This window comes from Haliotis cracherodii, unplaced genomic scaffold (assembly GCF_022045235.1).
Source record: "Haliotis cracherodii isolate W230 unplaced genomic scaffold, xgHalCrac1.p SCAF_11, whole genome shotgun sequence".
NCBI classification, from domain to species: domain Eukaryota; kingdom Metazoa; phylum Mollusca; class Gastropoda; order Lepetellida; family Haliotidae; genus Haliotis; species Haliotis cracherodii.
Window position 1 is genome coordinate 34,629,730 of NW_027266266.1, and position 16,279 is coordinate 34,646,008.

The 16,279-nt window shown below is 43.3% G+C and overlaps 1 protein-coding gene across 1 annotated transcript in view; it reads left to right on the forward strand.

Annotated features, from left to right (window-relative positions):
• The window catches only part of LOC139456425 (probable ATP-dependent RNA helicase DHX37), a 60,211-nt gene that overhangs the window by 21,949 nt on the left and 21,983 nt on the right, over positions 1-16,279 (forward strand). The window contains exons 4-12 of the mRNA XM_071238131.1: positions 124-508; positions 1,024-1,172; positions 1,899-1,991; positions 2,237-2,333; positions 4,868-4,981; positions 6,621-6,722; positions 7,446-7,529; positions 9,957-10,077; positions 11,954-12,053. Coding sequence (XP_071094232.1) covers positions 124-508; positions 1,024-1,172; positions 1,899-1,991; positions 2,237-2,333; positions 4,868-4,981; positions 6,621-6,722; positions 7,446-7,529; positions 9,957-10,077; positions 11,954-12,053 — 1,245 coding nt within the window. The remainder of the gene's footprint in view (positions 1-123; positions 509-1,023; positions 1,173-1,898; positions 1,992-2,236; positions 2,334-4,867; positions 4,982-6,620; positions 6,723-7,445; positions 7,530-9,956; positions 10,078-11,953; positions 12,054-16,279) is intronic.

The window sequence follows — 16,279 nt, forward strand, 5'->3', positions numbered from 1 at the left end:
AACTGATCAATCATAGCAATCATATTCAATCATCAGAGCATTACTTGGCATAACTGTTGAGTGTGTGCACACCCCAGCACTGAATGACAAGTTTCTTACTTGGGCAACTTCCTATTACTTCAGTGATGTAAACATAGAGACGACACCCCAGGGAGAAGTTAAGCTGAACACTGTCAGTGGAAGTGGGAGGAAGACAAAACAGAAGAAGTGTCTGGTAGAGGAAGAAGAGTTATCAGGAAATGAATCTGAGTCATCTGTTAATACTTCTGACATTTCAACCGATGAGGAAGAGGAGCTGACAGAGGAAGACACAACAAACAGAGAGGAAGATTCTGGGAATGGGTCGGAGAAAGAAGGTGTGGAATCTATGGATGAGAAGAAGGCAGAAGTCGGTGGGAAAGCTGCAAGAGATTGTATTGGTGCAGAGGGTAAGAAGGATGCCCCAGGGGAGACAGAGGACCGGAAGCCTGCAGTGCATGTGCTGCTGTCCAGACAGCCAGAGGTTCAGGTAATGGAGGAACAGTTAGATGAACGTAACTCAAGGAGGCTTGATCATTCTTGATGGTCAGTTGTTTGGTTCCTGTTTACTTTTTTAGTATGAAGTTTAGTTTTTTAAGTTTAAAATGTCTTTCCATGTTTGAACTGTATTTGAAATTTGAATATGAATGTATTCTACTAAAATGATCATGGGTAAACATTGGTTAGAAAGATAGAAGTTGAGGTTGGGTAAGTTAAGGCGTTTTTTATTATAATTTAAGTTATTACCATTATTATTACAAGTGAACGAAGACATGAGAAAATGAAGTGTTAGGACAGATAGACAATCACTGACAATGAAGACACCTCGGATCATTATCATTGTATTCATAATTCATGCTGTCTTCATTCAAGAGATTGTCATTTCCTGTTAATACATGTGTAACTACTAACAAATCCTTTGAAATTTGGTATATTCAGAAATATCTGTAACTATTTAGACAAAGTCATGTTCATGACCATGAGTGCTGTCCTCCTTCTCCCCAGGAAGCAAGGCTGAAGCTCCCCATTTTGTCCGAGGAGCAGGTCGTGATGGAGGCCATCAATGAACATCCTGTGGTCATCATCTGTGGGGAGACGGGTTCTGGTAAGACCACCCAGGTGCCGCAGTTCCTGTACGAGGCAGGATACGCTCAGTGAGTAGATCACAGACCTAAATGACTGTCATGAAATTACCTATAAGAGGTAATCTTCCATGAAATTCCTTGATACAGTATGGTGTGATAGCAATTCAAATGAATAATATCATTTGCTCTCTTCACAAACTTAACTTCAACTGCCTGAAATGTGATCTAACTTCCATGAAATCAAAAACAGGAAATGTCAAATAATGCCTGTTCAAATGTGTCACAGATAAAGATTGCAGGGGCTCCAAGTGTTGTTTCGAGAGTTAGTGCAAATCTTTGAAAATAGATGAGCAGCGTTATGTATTCACCCCCTCTGTTGTTATAGGACATTTTCACAACGTGGTTGAGGCCACTCTCACACTCTCTCACTGCTTGACCAACTTAAGTAAACAAACTTGACATGACAATATACTCCAAAATGACCAGATAGAAATGCATCACTTGGGTAATGCTTTCATTTTTCGCATTAATTTCATGCTTACATTAACTTCCTGATTTACGGTAGCCAGGTGCCACAGTTTCTGTACAAGGCAGGCTACGCTCAGTGTGTTGGGGTAGTCCTATATATAAGTAGGATTCTGACACTTTCAAACCACTTTCCTCACTTGACTTTTTAACCATGATTGTTTCATCACCTGTGAAAAGCTTGATGACAGAGTTATCTCCCTTATTCTACGTCCACTCAATCTGACCGATATTGGCCATAGTGATTCACATCTTCCTATTTCTTTCCAGTGGTGATGGTATCATTGGTGTCACTGAGCCAAGGAGAGTTGCCGCAATAAGTATGTCCAAGCGTGTTGCCATGGAAATGAATCTCACCTCAAGGTAAGCCTGTCATCAATGATCAGGGATAATTCTGGGAAGGGCCTTTGGGCCATAAATCTGAAAAAGGCCCACATTTTCAAAAGCAGTGGGGCTTAATAACAGAGTATTATATAGGCATCACATGAATTGTTCTAAATTTCACTTATCAGTGCTATTATAAACTACTAAGATCACACATTGGTACAAGGAAAGACTGGCATATTTTAATGTTTAGCCCCTCATTGTCATAATGTTTCTATCCACAGAGAAGTGTCTTACCAGATTCGGTATGAGGGCAATGTTACTGACGACACCGCTATAAAGTTCCAGACTGATGGTGTTCTCTTAAAAGAAGTTCAGAAGGTACATAGAGAAACTGATACCTGTATTGGATGTTGGATTGCTTTCTAAATTCTAGAAAGTAAATTTACTTTGTATAGCTTCAGATGAACAAATGGGAGATAACTTCCTTGGTAAACAAATGGTGAAAAAAAATCACAATACATACAAGGTGAATTCATGTTTAACTGGATAATTTAATTGAATGGCCATATTTTTAAACTTATCCTATCTCACACTATGCATTTCTCTTTCTTCTTTCGATCCTAAGTGGAAACATGTCTGAAATAAAGGTTTCCAGCTTCTAAAGTTAATTCAACGAGACCTCACCTACTGCCTTGAACCAACATGTAGATGCTCACATCTACAGTCACTTCACTCTACCCAGTACGACCATTAAAGGATCAGCGCTCTCCAGATCAGGATCTTCAGTTGGAGAGTTGCCAAACTTGGTACTGCCGAACCTCAAACTCTCAGCACACCTAGAAGCATCCAGACCCCTTGCCGGATCACCATCCTTCGAAGGTTTGTCAGACCTCGGAGGTTCGATGATCATCATCAGATCGGACCCCTGTGTGGAATCAGCTTACACCCGAACCCCCAAGGTGTTTCGGCGAGACTTGAAGGTTCGACAAACCGCTACAGATTGACGTTCATCTTCGGAACTACTCATCCCATGACAGACGATCAGAGAATCATTCATCTTCTCATCATGTTTAACGTAGAGACTATTCTGATTCTTCACGCTTAGATTTGGAGGATGAATGCTACAATGAATATCCTGGACATTCATCTTATTTGACTTGTTCCTCTTCCTCTAGTCATCCGGACTTTCAACCTTGGGATCATCCCCGGTCCTGTGATTTTCACCAATGACAGGACTTTCACCAATGACAGATCCTCTAGCCTGGGACAACGATGGGTTAGCTTACACCTTTCCCAAACCGGCATTCTACCTTGGGTTCTACAGAAGATAGAGTCAACCAGTCACCGCACACTGCTTTTGGTAACGCCCTACTGGCCAACACGAAATTGGTTCACAATGCTTATCCACCTCACAGACAGAAGATTTTACTATCTACCTCTTAGAGTTGATTGTCTTCTTCATCCTCACTCTCAGTTGCTTCATCCATCTCCAGCAACCCTCAGTCTATGCATCTGGTGCATTTACAGAAGTCATTTGTAGCCAAGGATTACTGTACACGAGTGGCCAAGACCATCACAGATCATCAACAAAAGCACTTTACGACCATAAATGGAAGGCATTTGAGGCGTACTGTCAATTGCATGACACATCCGCTTCTGCTACGGCCTCTCCACAACAAATTGCTGAATACCTTAATCATCTCTGATCATCTCGTAAGCTTAAAGGTTCTACCCTGGCTACATACCTGGCCACGATCAACTCAACTATAACGGGTGCAAAGATCTCTACAGATGATGGACTTCGATCACTGATTAGGCCTTACAATTTGGTGGACCAGTCATCACGGTTCCGACCACCAACCTGGGATCTTAACATCATACTTCGTCATCTAGATTCGGCCGATTATGAACCTCTGGCTATGAAGGGTTATTATCCCCCTGCCCAACAAAGTATAGAAACGGGCTCCGTCTGTTCGCCCGTCACGTTTCGTTTCCTGAGCATAACTCAAAAAACGGTCAATATTTTTTCATGAAACTTTGCAGGTCTGTCAAGTACTTGCTGAACTGGTGCCTTTTGCTATTTAGAATTTCTAGAAATATTTATTTTTTATGTTTCCATGGCAGCAAGATGGACTTAGGTTCTGTTAGAGTAGGGTTTGTTTCCAGAGCATAACTCATAAACCGTTCAATATTTTTTCATGAAACTTTGCAGGTTTGTCCCACATGTGATGTCCATCCTAAACCCTGAAGATTACAAAGACGTATCTTTGTGTAGGGTACGTGCACTTCGGATCTATCTGGAATCGATGAAACAGCTTCAACAATTACAGAAGAGACTATTAATCCTGGTCTCCATGGCAGCCACTACGATCTCGTACTACGATCTCATTTTGGATACGTTCAGTCATCCGCCGAGCTTACTTCTTTGCTGGCCTACCTGCTCAGGTCACATCCAACCCTCACAAGACCCTCACTGAGTCTCCGGTTGGAAGATGTAATCACTCATCTGTAGAGACTTCGGTTTCCAGCTATGAAGTCGCCATTAGGTCGGCTGAACTCGGTGTCCCAGTCCCTTATATCCAATGCACCTCTACCTTGGGTATGTGTGCCGGGTAGCGGATTGATGATCCTTTTGTGGATGTTGTTGATCGTTCCTCTTCTCGCCTTAACCCATTGATATGTATGGGGGAATTAACTTAAGAAGCTGGAAATCATTTTTTGAGACACGTTTCCGCTTAGGACCAAAAGAAGAAAGAGAAATGCACCAATTTTTGCATTGTGTTATTCAGATTCAGAACCAAGATATGGTTGCTAGTGTGTCGAAGATGTTTATCATGATACCCTGAAGATATAAGGGTAATGCACTGGATAAGTAAAGAGGTCCACACTCTGATTTTCATTTTTCTTGACAGGACTTCTTGCTGAGCAAGTACAGCGTGATCATTGTAGACGAGGCCCACGAGAGGAGTGTATTCACAGACATACTGATTGGCTTACTGTCAAGGATAGTACCCCTCAGAGAGAAGGTAATTGGCTGTATATCACCTAAATCACAGTGCAACTCATTCAATCTACAAATTACTAATTAGAAAACTATTTCTCCCTATCTTACAGTCGACTGATCAGACCTCAGCTGAAGGGTCTGTGCTTGTTCCATTCAGTGTCAACATGTTGTAATTCCTCTGTGAATATGAATAACTGTCCCACTTTGAATGTGTATTGCTTGGTTATTAAACAGACATATCTGCAATCCAAGTTATTCTGGGTTATCAGTCTATCAGTATTGTACACAGTCTATCAGCTACCATCAAGTCATTATACTCAGGAGCAGAAGATGTTTCTTTCATCTTTTTCTCACTAATCTTGTGTAGTGCAGGTTTCACATCCTCCTCAACAACCCTTGAATCCCTCCTCCCTCCCACCCTCCCTCCTCAACTGCCTAGGGAGATGTCAGTGTATTGCTCTCACACCCCTCCCACTGTGGTGTTGTACATATTGCAGGACCCCACCCTCCACACCCACTCTGTATGCTGCCTCATTAGCCAGCTGGGAGTATGTAACTTAGTCTGTCATACAGACCCTGAAACAAGTATATCCCATACAGCCCATGCAAGTCTATAATGTTTGGCAAGTCTAGATTATTGCAGTATCTGAAAATGAAGAAAGTCTCTGGGCTTCTTTTTATTATATTTTATAACAAAAATTTAACAACTGTTTTTTCTGTAAAATATGTTCATTTCAGAAACTAGATGTTAATCTATTTAGTAAACACATGTAGGCCAGCTGACATAATCTTTCAGGCATGTTATCTTGATTATGAAATCTTTTTGACATATTAAACATTTAACACTGTGATAAAATTTAAGTACTGTTAAAAGCAATGTTAATGTAAACTCACTCTAACAATAATTGTTGAAATCCTCACCCCTTAAAAATGTTATCATTGACTGATGGTGAGCTGTGGTGCTGTTGTAGATATGTGTCACACAGACATGCTATGGCTGGAGGTTGGTGATGTAGATATGTGTCACACAGACATGCTATGGCTGGAGGTTGGTGATGTAGATATGTGTCACACAGACTTGCTATGGCTGGAGGTTGGTGATGTAGATATGTGTCACACAGACATGCTATGGCTGGAGGTTGGTGATGTAGATATGTGTCACACAGACTTGCTATGGCTGGAGGTTGGTGATGTAGATATGTATCACACAGACTTGCTATGGCTGGAGGTTGGTGATGTAGATATGTGTCACACAGACTTGCTATGGCTGGAGGTTGGTGATGTAGATATGTGTCACACAGACATGCTATGGCTGGAGGTTGGTGATGTAGATATGTGTCACACAGACTTGCTATGGCTGGAGGTTGGTGATGTAGATATGTGTCACACAGACATGCTATGGCTGGAGGTTGGTGATGTAGATATGTGTCACACAGACTTGCTATGGCTGGAGGTTGGTGATGTAGATATGTGTCACACAGACATGCTATGGCTGGAGGTTGGTGATGTAGATATGTGTCACACAGACTTGCTATGGCTGGAGGTTGGTGATGTAGATATGTGTCACACAGACTTGCTATGGCTGGAGGTTGGTGATGTAGGATGTAGGATCTGCTGCATGTTCTGTGGATGACAGATGTGTGATTGTCTCCTGATTTCAGAGAGGGAAGCCGCTAAAGCTGATCATCATGTCCGCGACTCTGCGTGTTGAGGACTTCACAGAAAACAAACGACTGTTCAAGGTCACCCCACCAGTCATCAAGGTAGAAAACTACAGCTTAAGAATGTTTCACTTATCTGATGAACATATTTAGTTAACAAGAGTTTGAAGCTAATGTTAACAGGGCTGTTGTCCAGTTTTGACTCACAGGATCTACATCATTTAAAACATATGCAAAAACATTTAGAAATTGTTTGGAAAGTGATAATATGTGTTCATACCAATCAGAATAATTAGAATTTGCTTATTTCAATGCTCACATATTTCGGACTTAGGTAAGGCTAAATGTATCATAAAGTATGGTTTTATAGGTTTCAAGAAGAGTTAGTGCAAAAATTAAAAATGTGCAAGTTTTTGGCAGAATCTAATTTTGTTTGGAAATGTAGATGAAGACAGCACAAACATATTTTGAGAAATCTAGTTATCAGCCATGTCAGACATATTTTAATATGTCCAACAATTTGTATACCAATATTTCAAAGTTTTCTGTAATTTGTTTACATTTTCAGTGGGCCAAACAGGACCCTTATGCTTCCTAGCCATTTTTTCAACAGTTTACAGTGCTCCTACCAGTTGTTGATTGGCTGCAGTTATCTTAAATGTTGACTGAACCAAAATGAATGTGAAATTACAAGTGAAATGTTTCCTGTTTTCATCTCAATGCACCTTCCTAGAATTGTAGGATGGATCTATGTTTGATGGTCATGTCTAAGGGGATGGCACACAAGTGAGGGAATCACACATATCCTTTTGTTATTTTGCCCAGGTTGAGTCGAGACAGTTTCCTGTGACAATACACTTCAACAAACGGACACCACTAGATGACTACCTGGCGGATGCATACAGGAAGGTAGGTGACCCCAGGGCAAAGCAGTAATCAAGAAATAATAACAATCTGGAGTGTAGGACATGTTGTGGAAATAGTGGTTTAATGACTGTTAACATGAGAAAATCTTGAGAAGAAAACTTATTGACTGATAAATTCATGTGAGTATGATGATACCTTAAATTATTCTTCTTCAATTTGAGTGTTGTTTTTCTGAGGCAGTCAAGTGCTAATTAGGTTTGACTACAATTAAATTAGTTTCTTTAAAGCATTGGTCAGCATTGTTCAAGGCGTTGTTGGTCGTCTGTAATGACAGACATCTAAGTCTAACATTGACCTCCTTGGTTGTCTGTAATGACAGGCATCTAAGTCTAACATTGACCTCTTTGGTCGTCTGTAATGACAGGCATCTAAGTCTAACATTGACCTCCTTGGTCGTCTGTAATGGCAAGTATCTTAGTCTAACATTGACCTCCTTGGTCGTCTGTGATGACAAGCATCTTAGTCTAACATTGACCTCCTTGGTCGTCTGTGATGACAGGCATCTTAGTCTAACATTGACCTCCTTGGTTGTCTGTAATGACAGGCATCTAAGTCTAACATTGACCTCCTTGGTCGTCTTTAATGACAGGCATCTAAGTCTAACATTGACCTCCTTGGTTGTCTGTGATGACAGGCATCTTAAGTCTAACATTGACCTCTTTGGTCGTCTGTAATGACAGGCATCTCAGTCTAACATTGACCTCCTTAGGTATCTGTAATGACAGGCATCTCAGTCTAACATTAACCTCCTTGGTTGTCTGTGATGACAGGCATCTAAGTCTAACATTAACCTCCTTGGTTGTCTGTGATGACAGGCATCTCAGTCTAACATTGACCTCCTTGGTCGTCTGTAATGACAGGCATCTAAGTCTAACATTAACCTCCTTGGTTGTCTGTGATGACAGGCATCTAAGTCTAACATTGACCTCCTTAGGTATCTGTAATGACAGGCATCTCAGTCTAACATTAACCTCCTTGGTCGTCTGTGATGACTGGCATCTCAGTCTAACATTGACCTCCTTAGGTATCTGTAATGACAGGCATCTCAGTCTAACATTAACCTCCTTGGTTGTCTGTGATGACAGGCATCTCAGTCTAACATTGACCTCCATAGGTATCTGTAATGACAGGCATCTAAGTCTAACATTGACCTCCTTAGGTATCTGTAATGACAGGTATCTCAGTCTAACATTAACCTCCTTGGTTGTCTGTAATGACAGGCATCTCAGTCTAACATTGACCTCCTTAGGTATCTGTAATGACAGGCATCTCAGTCTAACATTAACCTCCTTGGTTGTCTGTGATGACAGGCATCTTAGTCTAACATTAACCTCCTTGGTTGTCTGTGATGACAGGCATCTAAGTCTAACATTAACCTCCTTGGTTGTCTGTAATGACAGACATCTTAGTCTAACATTAACCTCCTTGGTTGTCTGTGATGACAGGCATCTTAGTCTAACATTAACCTCCTTGGTTGTCTGTAATGACAGGCATCTTAGTCTAACATTAACCTCCTTAGGTATCTGTAATGACAGGCATCTCAGTCTAACATTGACCTCCTTGGTTGTCTGTAATGACAGGCATCTCAGTCTAACATTGACCTCCTTGGTTGTCTGTGATGACAGGCATCTCAGTCTAACATTGACCTCCTTGGTTGTCTGTGATGACAGGCATCTCAGTCTAACATTGACCTCCTTAGGTATCTGTAATGACAGGCATCTAAGTCTAACATTGACCTCCTTGGTTGTCTGTAATGACAAGCATCTAAGTCTAACATTGACCTCCTTGGTTGTCTGTGATGACAGGCATCTCAGTCTAACATTAACCTCCTTGGTTGTCTGTGATGACAGGCATCTAAGTCTAACATTGACCTCCTTGGTTGTCTGTGATGACAGGCATCTCAGTCTAACATTGACCTCCTTGGTTGTCTGTGATGACAGGCATCTAAGTCTAACATTAACCTCCTTGGTTGTCTGTGATGACAGGCATCTAAGTCTAACATTAACCTCCTTGGTTGTCTGTGATGACAGGCATCTAAGTCTAACATTAACCTCCTTGGTTGTCTGTGATGACAGGCATCTCAGTCTAACATTGACCTCCTTGGTTATCTGTGATGACAGGCATCTAAGTCTAACATTGACCTCCTTGGTTGTCTGTGATGACAGGCATCTCAGTCTAACATTAACCTCCTTGGTTGTCTGTGATGACAGGCATCTCAGTCTAACATTAACCTCCCTGGTTGTCTGTGATGACAGGCATCTCAGTCTAAGATTAACCTCCTTGGTTGTCGGTGATGACAGGCATTTCAGTCTAACATTGACCTCCTTGGTTGTCGGTGATGACTGGCACAGGCTTGTGGTCATGATTTACCTTGTTGGGATCTTGTGACTGAACGTTGTTTGTTGCCAGGTATGCAAGATTCACCGGCAGCTGCCAAGTGGAGGTATTCTGGTGTTTGTGACCGGCCAACAAGAAGTGCATACATTGTGCAAAAAGCTCCGCAACATTTTTCCTTATAAGGCGGGAGAAGGTGAGAATTTTGAATGCCATCAAACTGATGTAGTTGCTTAGATCCTGTAGACAGAATTTTGAGGAAGGCCTCTCAGTGTGTACATATAAGTGCTGGGGTTAGTGACATGACAAGGAACGTGTTTATGAGGATGCCAGTCATGATGGGAGCACGACTTAAGTTCAACTTTACAACAGAGCAGTGTACAACATAACGTGTTATAACTACGATGACCATACAATGCAAGTATTTTTTCAAAATACCTTTGCCTTTGCGAATGAGTATTGTTTTAAACTGCTCTCCAGCAATATCCTGGCTGGTGGACACCAGAAATGGGCTTCACACACTGTACCCATGTTCTATGTGATGCTTAACACTGCACTCAGCTGTATGATGGCGGTCTGTAAATAATGAAGTCTGGACCAGACAGTCCAGTGACTGATATGAGCATCAATCCATGCAATTGGGATACGATTATATGCATCAACCAAGTCAAGAGAGACTTCCAGACCCCTCTAAGAGACACTTTCAGGCCCCTCTAAGAGAGACTTCAGAACCCCTCTTAGAGACACTTCCAGACCCCTCTGAGAGACACTTCCAGAGTTCTCCAGTGATTCCCAAGACATCATGAAATGCAGTATGGCCAGCATGACATCCATATTGAAAAACCTCTTCATGACCTTTTCTCAGTCATTTTACAACTAAATGTAATGACATTTAGTACATGTGTAGTTAGTAGCAGGTCTCTATATATCTTCCTTTTGATTTTTTAAATATTGACATTTTACCAAAGTGGTAAACGTAGACCTGCATCACTTCAGGCTTTCATTCCAAATTTAGATGACATGCTGTGATATAGCTAAAATACTGTTGAAAGTGCTTACCCACTCTCTCTTGCAGATTAAGAAACTATTGGATAGATAGTTAGTGTTTCATACATGTTAATAGTTTTGTCCTCAGTATTTATACAGAAAGTATTTGAGTATCAATGCTGAGAGCAAATTTACGTGGCTGTCTTTATTGACTACATATCAGGTGAGCTATCTTGTGCAGTTCGCATAATGTTTTGTTATCAGCTGTAAGCTGTAGTCTGGGAAATATTTTGAGATTATAAACAGATTATGCTTTGGTGTCAAGAATATCATACATTTGAAATAATAATTGTATTATGTGAGCCATTGGTAAGCATAATACATATATTCTATTCCTAATAAAGTATATTATGATTTGGAAATACATGGGGTAATAATTTCTTTATCATATAATCTCATTCTTAAGATAATCAAGGATTTTAGGTGTGAATTTATTTTATTAACTTTATAAATTGCGAGTGACTATACAATGCCAGAGTGATCTGTCCCACTTTTGATCTTAATATAGTGACAAATGATTTTGCTGACAGAAACACACACACTTGGTGGACCCACTTTCTAAACATTGTAGAAACAACAGCCTACTGAGCAAACGGGCCTAGGATTGTGGAAGCCTATTGGTTGTTTGCATCGCTGACACTATTCAATAAACATTTAGGATATGCCATGCACAAATGTTGAGATTGGATGGAGAAAAAGAATTACACTGCGTCCCAAGGGACCCACAATAATGTTCATTGTACCTATAGTACATCAAGAGTAGTTACGGGTGTCTGTCATCTTATCCATCGATCATAACCACTGTCCACTTGATCATTGATTCATTCCAGGCTCTAAAATAGTCATATAAACGTACACTACACTACACCATTAGATTACAGTCTTATTGCCTGCAAGGACCCTTCAAATTAATTATTGGAGGTCCCCTAGACCCCCACTTTGGTAAGTCAAGGTAAAACCCTATGTATGCTTTCATAAAACAAATTGTGTAACATTATCAAGCTGTTATGTTGCTTCTCTTGCAGCTGTTGAGAAAAAGACAACCAAAGCAGATCTTCGAAAGCAGAAGAAAGAACATAAGAAAAAGAAAGAAAGAGTCAACCTGCCCAAAGTTAATCTGGACAAGTAAGCAACTCACATCCTTAAAGTATCAGTTATTACAGACAGAGAAACACAACCAGGATACAATCTAAACATACCGGGGATTGCAGACCGAGAAACACCACCAGGATACAATCTAAACATACCAGGGATTGCAGACAGGGAAACACCACCAGGATACAATCTAAACATACTGGGGATTGCAGACAGAGAAACACCACCAGGATACAATCTAAACATACTGGGGATTGCAGACAGAGAAACACCACCAGGATACAATCTAAACATAACAGGGATTGCAGACAGGGAAACACCACCAGGATACAATCTAAACATACCAGGGATTGCAGACAGAGAAACACCACCAGGATACAATCTAAACATACACCACTGTTATACAATCTAAATGTATCTGTTACTGCAGACAGGGAAACACCACTGTGATACAATCTAAATGTATCAGTTACTTCAGACAGGGAAACACCACTGTGATACAATCTAAATGTATCAGTTACTGCAGACAGGGAAACACCACTGTGATACAATCTAAATGTATCAGTTACTGCAGACAGGGAAACACCTCTGTGATACAATCTAAATGTATCAGTTACTTCAGACAGGGAAACACCACTGTGATACAATCTAAATGTATCAGTTACTTCAGACAGGGAAACACCACTGTGATACAATCTAAATGTATCAGTTACTTCAGACAGGGAAACACCACTGGGATACAATCTAAATGTATCAGTTACTGCAGACAGGGAAACACCACTGGGATACAATCTAAATGTATCTGTTACTTCAGACAGGGAAACACCACTGTGATACAATCTAAATGTATCAGTTACTGCAGACAGGGAAACACCACTGGGATACAATCTAAATGTATCAGTTACTTCAGACAGGGAAACACCACTGTGATACAATCTAAATGTATCAGTTACTTCAGACAGGGAAACACCACTGGGATACAATCTAAATGTATCTGTTACTTCAGACAGGGAAACACCACTGGGATACAATCTAAATGTATCAGTTACTGCAGACAGGGAAACACCACTGGGATACAATCTAAATGTATCTGTTACTTCAGACAGGGAAACACCACTGTGATACAATCTAAATGTATCAGTTACTGCAGACAGGGAAACACCACTGGGATACAATCTAAATGTATCAGTTACTGCAGACAGGGAAACACCACTGTGATACAATCTAAATGTATCTGTTACTGCAGACAGGGAAACACCACTGTGATACAATCTAAATGTATCTGTTACTGCAGACAGGGAAACACCACTGGGATACAATCTAAATGTATCAGTTACTGCAGACAGGGAAACACCACTGTGATACAATCTAAATGTATCAGTTACTGCAGACAGGGAAACATCACTGGGATACAATCTAAATGTATCTGTTACTGCAGACAGGGAAACACCACTGGGATACAATCTAAATGTATCAGTTACTTCAGACAGAGAAACACCACTGTGATACAATCTAATTACATTAAGTAATACGTTACCACTGTTATACCGAGGCTGTTGTCTCCCACAACTGCTGCTATAGCGAAATCTACCACAGAGATGTCAATTACCTCATGCAGCACGTGCGTAGCCACCTAGCTGCCATGTGACACCCTTCACTCTTGTCTCCTTCGCTTGCGTAGCAAGACGTGTAATCCTCTGCTGAAGCGTTCCTCAAATATTCGGTGATATTTATTATAGTTGATTCTCTAATAAACTGTGCTTTTTTGGGGTATTGCGGTAGCTACGCTTGGATATAATTTTCCCACCAAACGGAGAATTTTTCCTGCCCTTTTTTCTCTATACTTGCGGGGTTCACATTGTTCATTTATTTTCTTGTGAAAATGCTCGTTTGTGAATCATTGTGGTGCGTGCGTTGTAACCATGTTTTGCTCTTTGTTCATAGAATTAAACAAACATGTCTGACATGGAAATGTCCCCGGTTGCAACCCCCTCTACCCCTGCTCCTCGGTGTTGCGGAGTGTGCTGCAAGTTCTTGTCGTCCCGGGATCCCCATGATCGTTGCCCGCGGTGCAGGGTTCCTTGCGGGGACACCCGGTGCACCCTGTGCGAAGGTCTGCATCCTGCAGAGTTTGAGTGTTACCGACTGTACGTCCAGTCCGTCTCCACCCTTGTGGTGGCCGGTTCGTCCGGTCAGGGTCCCCGTGCGGGTACCACCTGCTCGGCTGCGGCGGATCCCTTGGCGGCCCTCGGGCTGTCCGGGGATTCCGTCACCGCATTGTTGTCTAAACTTGTGGACTCCAAGTTGGCGGCCTTATCGCCCCTGGCCTCTTCGGTGGCCGCGGGGTCCACCGTTACGGCGGCGGCTGCCGTGGTTACCGGTCCTTCCCCCGAACCGTTGCTTCCGCTATTGGTTAAGGACCGCGTGGCCATGGTTTATGACCTCTTCGAGGACATGCCCAAGCCCCTGCCTATACCGCGGGGAATCCGTGGGTTCGTCCGAGGTGTACGACGAGACGTCCGACAAGGCTTTCCCGGCATCAACCTTGCTGCGCGGGATTAAGCCTTCTTTGGAGAAGGCCTTCGCGGCTGCCTCCGATCAGGGCCTCCCGTTACCTCCACCGTCGTGGAGAAAAGGGTCTTTCCCGGCACGTGCCATTTTCTTCAGCGCCAGTCGTATCTGGTTGCTTCAGGGTTGGACGCTGCCATTCAGGAGGTGCTCCTTTGCAGCCTTGGTCTGCTCAGACCTCTTGGCACACACTGGATCTTGTGGGGTCCTTGCTTAGGCGCCTGGGTGCCGCTCCGAAGCGGAGCGCGCCCCAGGATGCTGCGTTCGGCAGGCCTAAGGGGTCGGGTTCTTCTTCCTCCAGGAAGAAGCCCCGGTCTGAGGGCTCCGGTTAGGGTTCTCAGCAGCCCTTTCGTGGGAAGAAGGGGAACTGGGGGAAGCCCAAGTCGTCTAAGGATGGCAAGGGCCCCTCCAGGTGACTCTCATTGGAGGGGTTCGTATGCTGACAGCGCCAACTTCGGTTGGCCCGTAGGCGAACCCGAGTCACTTGGCCCTGGACAGTTGCGCCTGCCGCAGCCTGTCAGGCCCCCCTCTCCTTCCCTAGTGGGAGCCAGACTCCAGACTTACTGGGAGAATTGGGAACAAGTGTTCGACGACCCGTGGGTAGTGAACACGATTCGTTACGGCTATCGGCTCGATCTCAAAGCGAATCTCTTTGTCCCCCCAGACCGGTGGCACAAGATTCAGGCGATGATTGCCAAAGTCTTAGCGGTGCAACAGATGGTTCACTTTTGGGAACAGCTGTTTAGGCTATTTGTATCAGCCCAGGACTGCACCGAACTGGGTCGTCTCCAACTCCGCCCGCTGCAACGGTTTTTAATCCAGTTGTTAGCAACGGAGGTGAACAGTGCGACCGTAGCCCTCCCGGATCGGCTCCGACCGCGTCTGGAGTGGTGGACGGTCCCTTACAATGTCTCATCAGCAGTCTCTATGCGTCCCTACCGGGCCACGTTGAACCTGTATACAGACGCCTCTCTAGTGGGCTGGGGCGCCCATCTAGAGGGGGAGGTGAGCTCGGGGCTGTGTTGCGTAGACGAACTAGGTCTTCACATCAGTTGTCTCGAGTTCAAGGCAGTGATCAACGCAGTCAATCACTGGAAGCATAGTCTCGTCGACGCCCGGCTCATGCTGGTGACCGACAACACGACGGTAGTGTCCTATGTGAACAAACTGGGGGGAACCCAGTCCGATGGTCGACCTGTTCGCAACGCGGTTCAACAATCAACTCCCGTTGTTTGTATCACCAGTCCCGGACCCGAGGGCCATCGATCACGATGCTCTCGCGTTACACTGGACGGACTTGGACGCTTATGCTTACCCGCCGACAGCGTTGATACCACACATTCTAAGCCGGCTCCGAGTTCGCTGTCAAATGTTACTGATCGCGCCCATGTGGCCGAACAGATTGTGGTACCCCGACTTGCTGACCCAGGTCACGCAGTCGCCACTTCCACTGCCTGTGAGACCGGATCTCTTGATCCACCCTCACACCCATCAGCTTCATCCAAATGCAAGGCAGTTCAATCTGCACGCGTGGATGTTGTCACCGAGCGTCTGAGGAGTAAAGGTTTTTCTCGCCGGGCGTCTCGGGCATGCGTTAGTATGCATCGTGATTCTACCCAGAAGGTGTATAATGCACGTTGGGTTATTTTCACGAAGTGGTGTTGTAAACATCACATTCATTCGCCAGA